This window comes from Chrysemys picta, chromosome 20 (genome assembly GCF_011386835.1).
Source record: "Chrysemys picta bellii isolate R12L10 chromosome 20, ASM1138683v2, whole genome shotgun sequence".
Lineage (NCBI taxonomy): Eukaryota > Metazoa > Chordata > Testudines > Emydidae > Chrysemys > Chrysemys picta.
The window spans coordinates 21,891,044-21,906,764 of NC_088810.1; the positions used below are offsets into that span (position 1 = coordinate 21,891,044).

General features: G+C 51.0%; 1 protein-coding gene across 1 annotated transcript; it reads right to left on the reverse strand.

The window, feature by feature from the left end:
- Positions 1–431: 431 nt before the first annotated feature.
- Positions 432–15,325, reverse strand: LOC135972163 (T-lymphocyte surface antigen Ly-9-like). Its single transcript, XM_065574475.1, has 7 exons — positions 14,999–15,325; positions 9,632–9,973; positions 7,036–7,332; positions 6,016–6,135; positions 4,557–4,651; positions 3,289–3,386; positions 432–961 (listed from the first exon to the last, which is right to left on the reverse strand). Exons 1-6 carry the CDS (start codon positions 15,057–15,059, stop codon positions 3,294–3,296), a joined length of 1,008 nt encoding a protein of 335 aa, XP_065430547.1. The 5' UTR covers positions 15,060–15,325; the 3' UTR covers positions 432–961; positions 3,289–3,293.
- Between the last annotated feature and the right edge of the window lie 396 nt (positions 15,326–15,721).

Genomic DNA, 15,721 nt, shown 5'->3' on the forward strand with positions numbered 1-15,721 from the left:
CTACAGCAGTTCTGCTTTTCGAGGCAGCAACGTGAAAGCAGCGGCCAACACCCCCCAGCACCCCCAAGGGCGACAGAAGCAAAGGGACAAAAATAAACATCCATCAGTCGAAGGCCAAGCCAAGCCCAGAGCAAATTCCAGCCAGCTGCTACCGCCAGCCTGTGTCCAGCCCTTGCAAGGTCACTGCAGCAGAACCAGGCACAGCCAGCCCCAGCCCTCTCTTTCCCAGTTTCCGGGTTCCCTCGAGGGCCCCCACTTCAAGGTTTCCGACTCCCGGTTGTCGCCTCTCCTGGGCGGAGACCCACATCTCGCTCCCCTCTGCCTGGGGGGTTTTAAGGCTGCAGAGCCCCCTGGATCACAGCCGCGCTCTGCTTGGCCTCCAAGGACCATGACCAGTGTGTCCCCTGCAGATCCAAGTCACCACACCGCTCTTGCTGGGCAAGCGCCTTTATTCTTAAGGGAAAAGCATGACAGAGCAAACAGACGAAGACCATAGAATAACCTAGACACACGCTCAAAAGCGTCAGCCCCAACCTCGGGCTCTGGTAGGTTCAGTCCTTGAACTGGGTTTTTCCCCCATGGTTACAAGTTCGTCTGTCTTAGATCCGGAACCAGAGCAGAGATTGGGCAGATCACCTCTTTCTTTCTTGGCCTCACATCACATGTTAGCAGCAGACAATGAGGTGTTCCACAGGGCGTCGCTTCGAAAGGCTAGGGGGGTTTGCAGAACCAGAGTTGGGGGAATTTGCATGAACCTCTCCCTTGGGAGTCCCCCAGGAAATCCATTCCCCTTGTCCCAAGACGCCCTGCGTGTCTGGCACATTTTCAGCAGAGTCTTGCAAACTCCAAGGTCTTACATCTGCCACAGCTGCCCCCTCGAGAGGTAACATACGAACCCGACCCACAAGAACACACACTTTCCACCTCCTCCAAGGATGTTGCAGGACTTTTCTTGGCGCTCCTATTTTGAAACAAAGCAGACAGAAACAATCGTATTTTGCAAGGTCGCTCTGTGTGTATGCGGTGTGCGTGTGTGTGTGTGTGTTAGGGTGACCAGACAGCAAATGTGAAAAATCGTGACAGGGGGTGGGGGGTAATAGGAGCCTATATAAGAAAAAGACCCAAAAATCGGGACTGTCCCTATAAAATCGGGACATCTGGTCACCCTAGTTGTGTGGGGGAGTGTGAGTGTCTTTTGCTCGGGAATCTCAAAGCACTTCAGCTGAGTTCTACACCAAACCCCTCTCTTGCTTTTACACAAAACCCCTCCCCTGGAGGTAAAGAAATCTCATTAACAGGAAGCACAGATGAGGAGTGAGTCAGGGGAAATAGGGAGTCCTGGTTTCCATGCTCCTCCTGCTCTAACCATTAGATAACACTCCTCTCCCTTAACTGGGCATATAACCCAAGAGCCCTGACTCCCAGTCCTCCCCCCAGCAGACCACATTCCTTTCCCAGAGGTGGGGACAGAACCCAGGAGTCCTGATTCCCAGCCGTCTGCTCTAATTCCAAGACAAAACTCTACCCCACTAGCTCTCGCCTCCTGCCACGGAGCAGATTTGTGGTTCTTTGAAAGTGTGTGTGTGTGTGTCTGTGTGTGTCATCCATTTGGTACTGACTGGTAACGTGGCCAAAAGTTCCACTCCCACTCGCAAGGCAAACCCTGCTGAGCTGTTCCCAGGCCACCAGCCTGGTGGATGAATTTAGCACCCCATGTGATTTATGGAGAGGGAAGTAAAAAAGGGATGTTTGGGGCAATACAACACGCTCTGTTCTCACAGTGTTTCCAGTGCAAGAGAGTCAGAGAATTCAGGGAAGCACCTACATTTTGGGCGGTGCTATTTCCCTGTTTCTCCTCAGCGTCCCTGCCACATGACCTAAGGGTTTGTCTACACAAGGGGAAGTCATTCCAGATTAAGGCAGGGCGTGAAATTGAAGAGCTATTCCCGGTTCTCCGAGCTCTGGTCAAGTGAAAAAATATTCCTATGTATCTCCCTGTATGGACATGAGCAGGACCGACGAGGGGCGGGGGGAAAGCCGGTACAAATTACCGGGGCCCAGTGGTCCGGAAGGGGGCCCGGGGCCCAGCTTCCCCCACCCTCGTCGGCCCTGTTTAGCCGGTCCGCCCTTGCTGGGGGGCCCGAAAAATTTTTTTCACCAGGGCCCGAACCCGCTCTCGGCAGCCCTGGACATGAGAGAGCCTTATCCCAAATGAACTTAATCCACTTCCAAAAGCACTCTGGAATTGGAACGTCCACATGGGGAACTATTCTGCAGTAGCTATTCCCGTTAATTTCCCCATGTGGAGAAGTCCTAATTTCTACACTAAGGCGCTGGCAATGTTCCCAAGTCTTAAAGTGGGTTTAACTACAATTGATTCCCACTTTAAGGACTCTTTAAGCAGCCATGGTGGTGCAAAGTGTCAATGAGAAACAGACCCGTTATGCTGAGAACTGTATATTCCCCACAGGGCACTTGGATTTGGAAATGCCACCACCGTGCCTCATGGGAGTTGTAGTGTGGGGGTCTCGTGCCCTCCTTCTTCTGTACGGATCAGCCCTCTGGTTGGACAACATCTCCCACAATGCACCACGGTCGCCTCACTTGCTGATCGCCGGCTATACATGTCCCATGGCCACGGTGCATCATGGGAAACGTAGTCTGGCTGGGGAGCCCAGCCTATACAGCAGAATGGGGGCATGAGGCAGCCAAACTATAAACCCCATGAGGCAATGCGGTAGCATTTCCCAATCAACTTTTTTTCAGTTTTGCGGCTGATATATTTTTGTTTTCGGGTGTTCCATTTTTTTGACAAAAAATTGAAAATGTCCACAGAAAACCTACTTTCAACCTCCCTCAAATTCATTTCTGTCACAAACCAGGTTGTATGGAAATTTTTCAGCCAGCCCAATGTGTAGCACACCGTCCCCCCGCACCCAAAAGCTCTCCCGAGGGTCCAGACAGAGGCCAAATCCCCTTTCATTTAGCCTGGCTGCTCGCAGGTCTAAGTGCCGTTACAGACTGCACCAGGTCAACCCCAGCCGTCCCACAATGCATGGAGATACCTTTAGTCTCCCAGAATGCACTGTGGGATAGATACCCAGCGCTATATACTAGATACTGGACCAGCGCTAGCGTGGACAAACCCACCGCTGGTCAGGACAGCAGTCTGAACACATTTCTGGAGCTCTTTGCTCAGAAACCAGTTCCACTCAACTAGCTCCATTAGGAATGGTTCACTTCTGTGGTGTAGACGCAGCCTGAGATTATCCTAACCACAGCTCTCACCTGGCCTAGGTAACCTGCTCAGAGGGGCCAGCTGGGACCACTCGGATCTGATCATAGATGGTGGTGATCGGCGTCCTCTCGCTCGGGAAGCCAGGGTCCTAAGAGAACAAGAAGAAAAGCCCAAATTCGTTGTCCTGTCTTTGTTGGTTAGTTAGCCCGAACTGGAAATGGCTCTTCATTCATTGAAGGCCCTTAGGAGCTGGGCGTGTGTCCCTGAGTTCGGTAGCTGCATAGATCAATGAAGAGGGAATTCCACAATGAGTCACAGTCGTTTATCCCCTTGCCAGACACACAATAAATAAGACCATTTTTGTCTTCGAGGAACAATGATCTTGTGTCTAAGGGGAATCATGGGCAACGGGAAATACCCTCAGTCATACTGGGCTAGATCTTTACTCAGAGGTTGCTCGGTCCTCACTCACTGCAACTCCTATTGCTGTCAGTGGGAGTTTTCCCTACGTAAAAATTCTAGATTATGTAGAAATTCCAATTTTGCCCACCACTGAAATGCAGCCACCTCTGGGGTGGAGGGGTAGCAGCTGTTTCGCATCACACAGCAACACAGTACAGAGATCGCTGGCTCAGCTCTGAAATGCAGCCAGCTCTGGGGTGGGGTGTGGCAGCTGTTTAACCACCACACAGCAAAACTGCTCAGTAGTTTAGGACAGGAAGTGAAGAAGAAACCCCGATCTCCGAAACATCAGGGAGAGTTTGGGAGGCAGAAGGGAGTTACTCAAATCCAAGGATACATAAATAACAGACTGGAGACAGGAGCGAGACTGACACCCTTCCTGGTGTGTGTCACGGGAGCACATTTACCAGAAGCTGCTATCTCTGTAGGGAAACAACAGCTGGCAACTGCAATATTATCTCGCAGCAGCTCGGGATGCTGCTTCCGAACCAGTCACTCTCCAGCAAACAATGCTGATTAATATCGTGCAGGGTCACAGCCCCATCCGTGCAATTTCCTGTGGTTACCAAGGTTCCAGCTTATTTGAAACCAAAATGGCAAGCAAAGTACAAAGGCCTGAAGGCCAGCGCGGAGGTGCTCAGAGTCAGGGGTGCTGCAGATAGCCCAGGTGGGCTGGCCGGGTCACCCCGCGACCAGGAGAACACGTGCTGCTGCGGTGTGCTCTGGGGCCAGTGTGATGCAAGTCCACAAGGTGTTCGGTCATTAAGCCCGGCCCTGGCTTTGCCTTCCACTAGAGGTGCCGGGGCGCTAAGGGAGAACTGAAGGCTGCGGGATAACTCGCCCTACGGGAACTCACCTGGTCGTCCCCCTCCGGAGGGCTCCTCCTCTTGACCTCAGCATAGTGGGGCTCTGAAAGACATTCCTCCTCCTCCGGGACCGTGGGGACAGCAGCTTAGGGGAGAACATGAGACAGATCATTATCCTACATTGAGGGGCTGTGGGGGACCCTGCCGGGTCTGGGGATGCGGTGACCACGTCCCAGCCCTAATAATCCCCACTGAGGGCCAGATAATAAATTATCCTCTTTTACAGATGGGGAAACTGAGGCACAGAGGAGGGCAGTGACTTGCACGAGGTCACCCAGCAGGTCCGGGAACAGAACCACAGGTCTCCTGAATCTCAGTCGAGTGCGCTATCCCAGAGTCTGCTCTCACTTACACGGGCCTGACTCTGAAGTCAGTCCAGCGACGCTGATGAATTGACCCTTTCAGTGCAATTACTGCAGATCTGCCCCAGCGTAGCTGAGATCAGCGCTTGCCTCTTTGTGTCTGTCCCCTCCCCCCGGGATCCTGCCCAGTCTTGGGCGTGCCGGACCCAGGCCAGCTGCATGGGGGAGTTTTCCCCTCTGCGAAGGAGGATACTGATCGTGGCCCGTCTCACAGGCACTGATGCAGCAATGTATACAACGGACGGTTGCGTGGCAGCTGGGGATCGAACCGGGGACCTCCAGAGCTAAACGCCAGAGCGGCTACAGGTTCATCAGAGCGGCTGTCCTGAGTCAGACCAATGGCCCAGCTACCCAGCCTTCTGTCTCTGACAGCGGCCTGTGCCAGACGCTTGAGGGAATGAACAAAACGGGAGAACTGTTGCGGGATCCAGCCCCTGTCGTCCAGTCCCCGCTTCTAGTATTAGCTTGAGCTAAAGTTCTCCAAGAGGAGCCACAAAAGAGAGGGCCCGGTACCACACTCCCCCCTGTGGGTTACACATGCAAAACGCTCCGGGAACCGCATGCTACAAAGTGTTATTAGTTTAAACAAATCTTGAACGGAAATGTGAACACAAAGCCAGCCGTGACTACCAGCTGTAACCCTTTAGTAGCCCCATTGGCTGTGGTACGACTCCTCTCACCAGTCAGCATTACACCGAGCAATAAACATTCGTAGGTTGACCCCCTATCATGGATTGTCCGGCGGTTTTGAACCTACGGCTTTCACCTCCAAAACACAATAGTCTCCCACTTGAGCTAAAGGAGTCACTCCAGTAGCTGGTAACAGTAGAAGGTTTTTATCAACCATCCATTAGAGAAGGAGGCAACCCACACTTTCCATGTATGTTCCATGTGCCAGATTGGACCTTTACTGTATAACGTTAAAGAGAAGAGAACAAACAGTGTAACCATAAAATACAGGAAAGTGTGGGAGGGGAAAGTGGCTGGCGGAATTACTCATGAATTAGTTAATAATCAGCCATTCTTTATTTGTGACCCATCAGCTGAGTGGGGTCATTAGCGTTTCTGTAAGAAGGAAGTTACCTACCTTGGCCGACTGGCTTTTTCCTCCTTTTCTTCCATAGCCACATCCCGACACAGGCTGCTGTGATGATGATCAGACCAACGCAAAGAGGCCCCATCCACATGGCTGTGTCTGTAGTTGTGTCTGTGACGACAGATCAGAGATACATGACGCGTTGCCCAGCTCGACGCCGACCGGGAAAACACAGGACAAGGCAGCATCCCCAGAACACCGCACCGGAGCCGGGCTGGCTGTGCGTGGGAAGAAAGATCGACGGCTCGTTGTCTAGCACTTGATCCCACGCCTGTGGTACCCTTTCTACTGGCTCCCGTGGACTTTGGATCCAGACCATATGGCCAGGTGCTTTGTAAATAAGACACCAAGGTCCTTGCCCTAAAGCGCTGGCAATCTGAATACACCCTAGAGCCGTACGTTTTAAGGCCAGAACGGACCAATCGGATCACACAGGCTGACTTCCCGACCCGTGATCTAAAACTCAGACTTCTTAGCGTACGTCTACACCACAATTCAAAACCCGCGGCTGGCCCAAGCCAGCAGACTCAGCTCGCAGGGCTCGGGCTATGGGACTGTTTAACTGCAGCATAGACATCCAGGCTTCGGCTCTAGGACCCTGCGAGGTGGGAGAGTCCCACAGCCCGAGACAGAATGTCTCTATGGCAATAAAACAGCCCCCTGGCCCGCGCCCCAGGCATCTGAGTCAGCTGGCACGTGCCAGCTGGGGGTTTCTAGCTGCAGTGTAGACACCCGCTAAGTGCCAGGGCACCGGGCCTTAGCTGAGGTTTCTGCAAGAGGATTGGCTGCGAGCATTGTGGTGACCGTCTCTGTTGGAGGAAACAGGATTCGTGTGCAGTCTTTAAACAAAGAAATGACACTGGAAAATACCCGGGCTCCACCTCATTGATTCCTCCTGCACTAAGCGGCTCGGCTGTCCTGCCAGACCCCGAATTCTGCGGCGGCTCGACAGGGGGCGACCCTATATTAAGTAATAAAAGGCAAGGTTGGGAGGGGCAGTAAATCCCTCACCTCTGTTTTGGCAGATGCTCTGCAGGTCAAGAGAGATGCTTTTCTGGTCCACGGGGTTGCTGGCCGTGCAGGTGAAGGTAGAGTCCGGGAGGTTGGGCTGCAGAGACAGACGGAGGGTCCTGCCGTCCGGGCTGAGCTGGTACCGCTCGGGATCGCCCAGGTCTCGGGGTGGGTTCCCTCTACTCCAGGAGACGTTAACCTCTTCCCTGCCAGACACCTGACACTGCAAAGTGACATTGCACCCAGCTGCCGTGCTGGAGAGCGAGTGATTCTTTATCTCCAGCGCTGGCACCGGCTCTGTGTTGAAATCACAAAAAAAACCCTTTATCCCAGAATCCCAGCAATGCCGGGCTGGAAGGGCCCTCAGGAGGTCGTCTAGTCCCGCCCCCGGCGCTGAGGCAGGGCCAAGTCAGCCTAGACCAGGCCAGATGGAGCCCCTTATTCGTCTCCTACCTCCAGTGGACACGGAGAACAACCGATCCCGGCCTCTTTATCGCAGCCCTTCACGTGTTTGAAGACTGTCGGGCTCCCCCACACCCCGGTCTTCCTTTCCCAAGACTAGACATGCCCAGTGTTCATAACCTTTCTTCACAGGTCGGGTTTCCTGAACCTTGTGTCATTTTAGTTGCTCTCCTCTGGACTCTCTCCAATTGATCCGCATCTTTCCTACAGTGTGGAGGGACAGTGACCTCCCGGGTCTGACCTACGCCGCTCCTGTTCAGACACCCCCGAGGGATATCAGCCCTTTTCACAACCGCATCACACGGCTGACCCATATTCACTTTGTGACCCACCCTAACCCCAGCGCAGCAGTTCTGCCGCCCAGCCAGTCAGTCTCCGTTCTGTAGCTGCTTTTCCCTGCCTACGGGAAGGCAGGCCCTGCAGGTGACGGAGCTGCCCGAGTGCCAGCTGGCAAGTCACCCGCCGTGTCCAAGCAATAGCAGGATGAACCTGCAGCGCTCGAGTCACCCCAGCCGGGCAGACTATGCTTATCAGAGCCGGATACTCCCCGAGCAGGAGGGCAGGCAGAACTTCCATCATCCTCTGCCCCCAGCGACTCCCCCCCAGCGGAGGCCGCTGTAAGCCCCACCAGCGGCCCCACCGAGACCCCCGCCACATTGCTGCAACCTTCCCCCCGGGAGAATTTCTCTCTCTGCGGCCCTGGCACCCGCTCTGTGCCAGCTTGGTTAACATACCCTCCACTGGGGGGAATGGAATCGACAACAGCACTAGCTCCCCGTTGCTCCACGGGCAGGAGCCCAGCGAGCTCCCATGGGCCTGGGGAAGGCAGAGTCTGACCAGCCCCAAAGCGATGGAGTCCCCGCGGGATCACTTGGCCGAGGGGTCAGGGGAGAAGGGAGGGGAGCTGACGCATCCCAGAAGCCACATACGTGTGTCCCGGACTAACGGGCCTAATTGTCCTTGTGGGGTGTGGCCAGCCCAGCTCGGGGCCCCGTGAGTGCTGGGCATTTGGCCAGGACGCAGGGGAAGGGTGACTGAGGCTAACGCAGGCAATCGGGGTCAGATTCATAACCCATATCTCCCCCCAGCCGCTCTCCCAGCTGCCAAGACCAGGCAGGGCTCTGCTCCCAGAATACTGCCCCACACCAAGGGCAGCGGCTCAGATGACCTGGGCGTAAGCTCAGGATGGGTGGCTGAATAGGGAGGATCATAGAGTAACGATAGATACAGGGACAAAGCGATGGATAGTCAAGCCCCTGCACATGGTTCCTTCTGACCTTGGAGTTTATCATGATCATCTAGTGCGTCCTCCTGCCCATCACAGGCCACAGAACCTCACCCACCCTCTCCCACAACAGACCCCTCACGTCTGGCTGAGTTAATGATGGATAAATAGAGAGATGATCCCTAGGTAAATAGACTTTTCTTTTCCCCTTTTCCTCACTGCACTAAGGTTTTATTGCCATAATTTGTCTCGTTTCACAGGTGGCAGCTGTTCTGTTTTTCTAAATGTGGGTTTTATGGAAACTGATAAGCTTATTTGCATTAGAAACATGCAGGAAGATTACGGAGAAGTTCAATGGAGATGGGCTGAAACCTGATCCTGGCGTCTGAACCCCTTTGGGTTTCAGAGACTCAGTGTGAATTGCTGGATTCATCCTTGAGATTTTGGTTCTAGGTTTGACCCTGTAAGGAAAAGGGGCCGATTTCCCAATGCTGATTCAGACACAATCAAAATCCATCAGGAACAGTCAGTCCCATGAGATTTTGGCCTAAGATGGCAGAAATCTCTCTGAACGTCTTATCTCACGAGAATTCATCCATGCTGGACGGAAATGTGAGAACGGCCCAGCTGAACGGCCATCCTGACGTGACCTTGAACCCGTGGCACCGAGGAGACAGGACTGGTTGTGAGGGGTATGGAGGGGATATTTTAGTGAGGCTGCTGCACATGGACAGATCCTGTGGTTCCCCTTAAGCCCGATTTGGAAGGAGTAAATGGTGCAGAGACCTTGCGCTGGTCCCTCTGCATGGGGTGAATTTCACCTACGTGCCCAAAAATAAGAGCTTCAGCCACACCCTTGTATTTCTGGAAACTGGGTTCCAGCTAAGAAATCGATTTGTCGTCACTTACCATAGACGGTCAGGAGAAAGGTCTGTTCCTCCACAGTTGCTGGTGCTATCTTAATCCGGGCCTCATAAACTCCGCGATCGCCCAGCTCCAGAGCCCTGATCCTCAGCGAGGTCTCGTCGTACCTTTCTAGCCTCTGCTGAAATCTGTCGTTGGGATTGGGTCGCTCAAACTTCCCCCCACTGAACTCAGCCAGCTGAATCGTCACACCTGGCCCAGCACGAATGCTCCATTCGATTTTGTTCACATTTTTCTCTGGCGATAGATCCACAGACAGCACGACCGATCCTCCCAGAATCCCATTCACCGGGCGGGGCGGTGTCGGTGCTTGGCTAATTACGATGCCTAAAAAAATGCAAAAACAACCAAAACCAAGCAATCCTCCACCAAAAAGGATTGTGATATTTTATCAGGACGCTGCTGAATATGAACAGCTCAAACTGTCACTTCCTTGTCTAACGCTTTGGAATAAAACACAGGGCGGACGGGCCCGTGGAGGACAAGAACGAAGGAGTTAACAGGATAGTCGATCCCTTCACCGGGTATTTCTTACAGCTAAGGCACAGACAGGCTGCGAGTGGTGAGAACATTTCATTCACACCCACCCACACAATTTCACATTCGTCCTTAAATATAACTTAGGCTCTCCCCAGGTTTTTAAATTGTATTTGAGAATCAGGAATAGTTTGTTTTCTGCAACAGAACCTATATTTCTTATACGCCAACACAGGTTTTATCTAGTGCAGCCATCCCACGAATGGTAGGTAACCAATAAAATAGCCACGTTTTTCACTTGTCTGTAGTGTCATTTTGGTCTGTCTTATAATTTGATATCTAAGGTAATTCTGCTGGTGTTAAATACACCTCATCTCACCCCTAGTGTAAAAGGCTGTGGGCATATTATCTTGCTACACACATTTGTTCTTTGTGTTGTCCTTCCATCGTCTCCCTAATTAACTACTGCAATTCCAATGGGAAGAAGGCTCCTTCTTCACTGACTTCCTCCCCTAAACTACTGCTGTGTTGCTGTGCGCTGTTGAACAGCTGCCCCGCTCCACCTCAGAAGCGGTCGCATTATTCGTTATTATTATTTCTATTTCAGCAGCACCTAGCAGCCCCAGTTGAGATCAGGGCTCTGTCGTGCTAGGCACTGTATGTAGTGACAGATAGTCCCTGTCCCAAAGAATGTGGAGACTGGGGTGAGGAGGTAAGGGGGCAGATTTTCAGAAGAGCTCTGTATGTTGGGAGCAGAGCTCTTGTGAAAAATCCAGTCCTGTAGGTCTTGAGTCTAGAGCCTTCTCCACACTCCTCTCCTTCCTCCCAGGAAGGACCAACTTCTACCTACAGGCCCAAATCACCTCACCCTTACGCAGGCACAGCTGCCATTAACTTGACTCTTAAGGGGAGTTTTGCCTGAGTAAGAACTGCAGGATTTGGCCCGTATTTTATAAAGAGCGCTAGGATGAAACCGGCCGCATGAAAAGTCAGGTCTTCGTGAATTTCAGTCTCATCTGAGCCCGCGTTCTTCGTCTGCCATGCTGCCCTTTGAGGGAGACGCGACAGATGCGATTGCGTATTGAAAGGCAGATCAAGTGACCACATCACAGAGTTTATTCTGCATTAACTCTTCCAGTGGCCAAAATTACAAACTGCTTGTTTCCTGTATTGCAGAGACATTTCCGCGCTCAGAGTCAGGAGAGGGGGGTTTGTGGGGGTTGGGTTGTGCTTTTCTCACCCTTACTGGCCACTGGTAATTTCTTCTCAGCCTCAGCTCGGCTATTTGAATCTCGCCCCCCCCGGAAACTGATCTTGATCTACGACCGAGGCCGATTTGGTTTGCAAAGCACAAGCTGAAATGGCTAGCCAAATGCACGACCAAACAAACCACACAGTATGTAATAGAAGCACATGCGACACACGTGTCCTCACGTGAGATGCCTAGATTTACTGCTTGGGATCTGCAAACATGCTTCCCTCTCTCCGAAACAGTCGTTTAGCTGTGTGGAAAAGGGCCAGGGCGGGATTCTCCTAGAGGGCAGGGCGTTCACTGCCGAATATCTATCCACCTGTACAGATATAGCTCTAAATAGCTGGATGTGTTTGTACCTCGACTTCCCATAGCCACGCAGGCAGAGCCGCTCGGCTTTTCACTCCGGGCCGCCGTGCTACTCGCACCCCAGAGAAAAGCAGAATTGCCACGTGTGTGTTCACTGCTATTCTAACCGGCGCTCGCTCAGCTGAGTTCACTACGCACCTTCGGGGCCGGATTTACGGGCAGGCGACCCAGACGACCCCCTGGAGTACCGGGTTTGGGGGCGCTGGGCTCGGGGGGGCTGGTTTTGTTGTTAGCGACAAAAGGGGAAAATAGAACGGTTGAAGTAAAATGTTTCGGGTTCTGTAGGTGGATTCATTTGTCATGTTGGGACGTTTCAGTTAGTCTTAAAATGAAGCTGTTTCTCTAAGCTTAGAGGAAATGAATTTTGGATTGGCTTATATACGGCATGAATAAATATCGATTTATATAGCTTGCAAATGTATCATCCTATACGACGGGGATAAATTGTGCATGCAAATTATGCAAAGTCATGAAATGGGCTACAAATGCCGGAAAAACAAGGCATTCAGAAGTTTAACACATGGAGGGGGGGCGCGGAAGACGCTCCTCGCCTGGGGCGCCGTTCGGTTTAGGCCCTGCACATCTCTCTGTGCAGTGGAGACATACGCGTACACTGAAGCAACTTGACCCTGCCCCAGCTGGGGAAAGGGGCCTTCAAATTGGCACAAATATAATTGACACTAATTTGAATGTCTCTTGACACTGCCGGAGCGGAGTAAAGGGCCTTCGGTGCGTCTACACTGGAGCTGTAGGCATCCAGTTCAGGCAGCTGTAGCTGTGTCTAACTGGGTCCCCCTCGATACAAAATGAGAGGCTGTGGGGTAACAGTGTGCTCCGGCACACTGCTAACCGGGACAGCCAATGATCTTACAGAAGCTCTAAAACCTGGCTGGAGGCCGTGGTGATGGGCAGCATATTAAAGAGGAAGAAGCGTGTGAGCCAGCCAAGCATTTGGCTGGATACATGATCCTTTCCCTATAGACAGGCCTCCCTCGCCCTCGGGTTACACAATGAGCTTTACGTCTGCAAGGAACAGGGCTTGAGACCGAGGCCACGTCTACACGCGATACTGGTTGGTGCACAATACCGGCAAAGCGCTCCTAGTGCCGGGATCGCTTATTCCACCATTCCTGAACCAAACCAGACACACTGGTAAAACTGTGTCTACACCAGCGGCTTTTGTAGGTCAGGGATCACCCCTCCTCCCACCCCTGGCATAGGTGCATCATTGCAAAGGCAGACAAAGCCAGTACTTGCACTGGTAGCATTAACCCTGCTTGGAACTGGGGTAAACGGCATTGGTGTAAATGGGACAGGGCGGTTTGCCCAGCCTACGGGCAGGTTTGCCAGTTTGCAGACACCCCAGTGATCTGGGAGGGATTCAGGGCAGTGGGCCGGCTGGAGTCAGTACAAATCCCCCCGTGTCACCCAAACTTTACTTTCTTTTCATGAAAGAGCAGTTCTCCAGCAGTCACATCACCTGCTAGACAAAGCTCACTTGTGCTGGTCACAAGTAGCAATCTTATAAGATAGCGATTGAAATAATTATGTAAATTAGACTGGCGCCAGCTAAACCCGGGGTGTCCGACGCCAGATCTCAGCCAGGGGAGTTCAGCAAATGAAGATCTATTTCTCTCTCTTTCTCCTTTCGTACTACACAGTGTCAAATACGAGTTAGAAATTGTTGGGGGTTTTTTTAAACTCCCAGCTCTGTTATTAGGGTGTCCTCATTTAAGATCCGCTTGTCCAATTTGCTTTCAATGTAGAAGAAAAATTCTACCTCAATCCCAGAGCTAACTCACCCGGTGTGAGACCGAGAGACTTTTTCTGCATTTCAGGGGGTGTGAAATGATATGGTCACAGTTTTCTGAATATAGTTTTTTGACCATTTTTTATTCTTGCTATAATTTCCTCATGGAAATTGGATGGATGGATGGATGAAAAAGAAAAGACAGCGTCTATAATGGAAACTCAGCTGTAACCTTAACTAGGGAGTCCTATCACTCCATAATCTAGCAGACCAGATAAACTTTTCCATCTTTAGCCTCCTCTTCCCATGGAGCAGGAACCCCCGTCCCATTTAGCAACATGGCATGGGCAGAAAGACCAGACCCTGTTAGCTTAGACATTTGCCAATCTCAGGGGTAAAATATCTTTTATCAAATGAAAAAATGAAGAAAACAGCAGTTAAAATTTCTTTCCTTCTCAAACGATTCTATGACCAAATTACAAGCACAGCAAGTAACATTAATCCAAAAATATATTCAGAAAATGTGAGAGTATCATTTAAAGCCCTTATGATTTATTCTGTAGGTTTCCCTTCCAATCGGTTCCACACACATCTGGATGCCCCAGGGCTTGGTTTAATTGTCCTAGGAGCAGTTTTAAGACAAAAGACATCAAAATCTAGGTGTACGAATAGCACGAGAGGTGCTTAGACAGAGGCAGACAGGCATTCTCTAGCAGTCTATACATTTGTAACTCCCAAATCCATTAAACTTCTTGTTTCTCTAGCACTTTCCAAACATCCCCATTTTCTGACATTCTACGGAAAGTTATTTTTTTTAAAAGGCAGCAGTGGAGCAGAATAAAGAATAAATAAAACACTGATATGAACCTTCTGGCTTATTTTTGGGTCCCTGCTTACTAGAGCTTGTATTGTAAATCTCTCTAGATATACGACAGCATCCAAACCCTAAAGTACCTAGATCTTTTGAGAACATTAATGCAAACAAATAAGCGAATTGAATAAATCCACAGGAAAATCCAAATGGGTTACAGGCATAAAAACGCAGCCCAGATCAACCCTCTTTCATCCTCACAGCCAGTCAAAAAACGAACAGTGCACAGAAATCAAGGTTTTCCAAGGTCTTCGGTTACTTTTGTTTGACAATTGTCAGAAGATTTTTTGATTGATAAGATTCCAACTTCCCTCTCCAATGTTTCATGCCACTTGCCCTGTTTTCTAGATCCCTAGATTATTTTAATGATGATATGATAATAATCAGCTAACATTCACTGACCATTCAATTCCCCCCTGTTGATTCTACACTATTGCACATATAGAGAGTAGCTGCTCTGAGTGCATGCACAGAGGATAATTTGCTAAAGAATCTAGTTACTCCCTGCAACCATATGGTTAATGAACCTTGAATCTCCAGCATTTACTACTGAAGAAAAACTCCTGCTTCCCTGCTCACCTGTGAGTCTTTCCCCTGTGCTGGTAGATTTTAAGCCAGTGATTAGTCACTTACCTGCCAAGAAACTGATCAGCGTCAGGAGCAGTAAGGGGACAGAGGGGCGTCTCACCTCCATGTCTTCATCTTTGCCTGTAGCTGAAACTGCAATCTAAGCTGCGAATACAGGGGGAAGTGCAGCACATAGGACACACCCTGCCATTCTCACCCATTAGACAAACACTGGGGGTGCTCTGGGAATATGCATAAAGCAATAAAATGGCTCGCAAGTAGTTAACCAAGCGTGCAGATCAGAGTGTCAGCCACCAAGCAGTTCAGAATTGGACCTCATCACTAATGAGCCCCGTTATTGCACCTGTCTTGTGTAAAGTGATCACCCGTCTCACGCCGACGGGACAGAAACGAGCACTGGGGTATTTCAGCGTCGACATCTGCACATTTCTACTCAATGTAAACGTCGCCTTAGTGACTCTATTTTCATCTTTTCTCTTCGGGCCAGGTGAATCAGAAAGGCAGCCTGACTCGTCACGCTGATAAAACAAAATGGCCCGAAGGTAGCTTTGTCTGCGTTTGCTTTCCACAGAGACGCTGGCAGCCACATTGATTGGCAGTAGGTTTCTGCCAGCTACCAGAAATATTGTACAGCCATGGCTCCTATCAGCCCAGCGTGAGAGCGCCTCCCACACGTAGATTAATTATCCCCGTCAGACGGGGACCCCGTTGTCTTCTTTCTACATGCAACTCTCTTGGCATTCGCGAGGTTTGAACTTGAGATCTTCA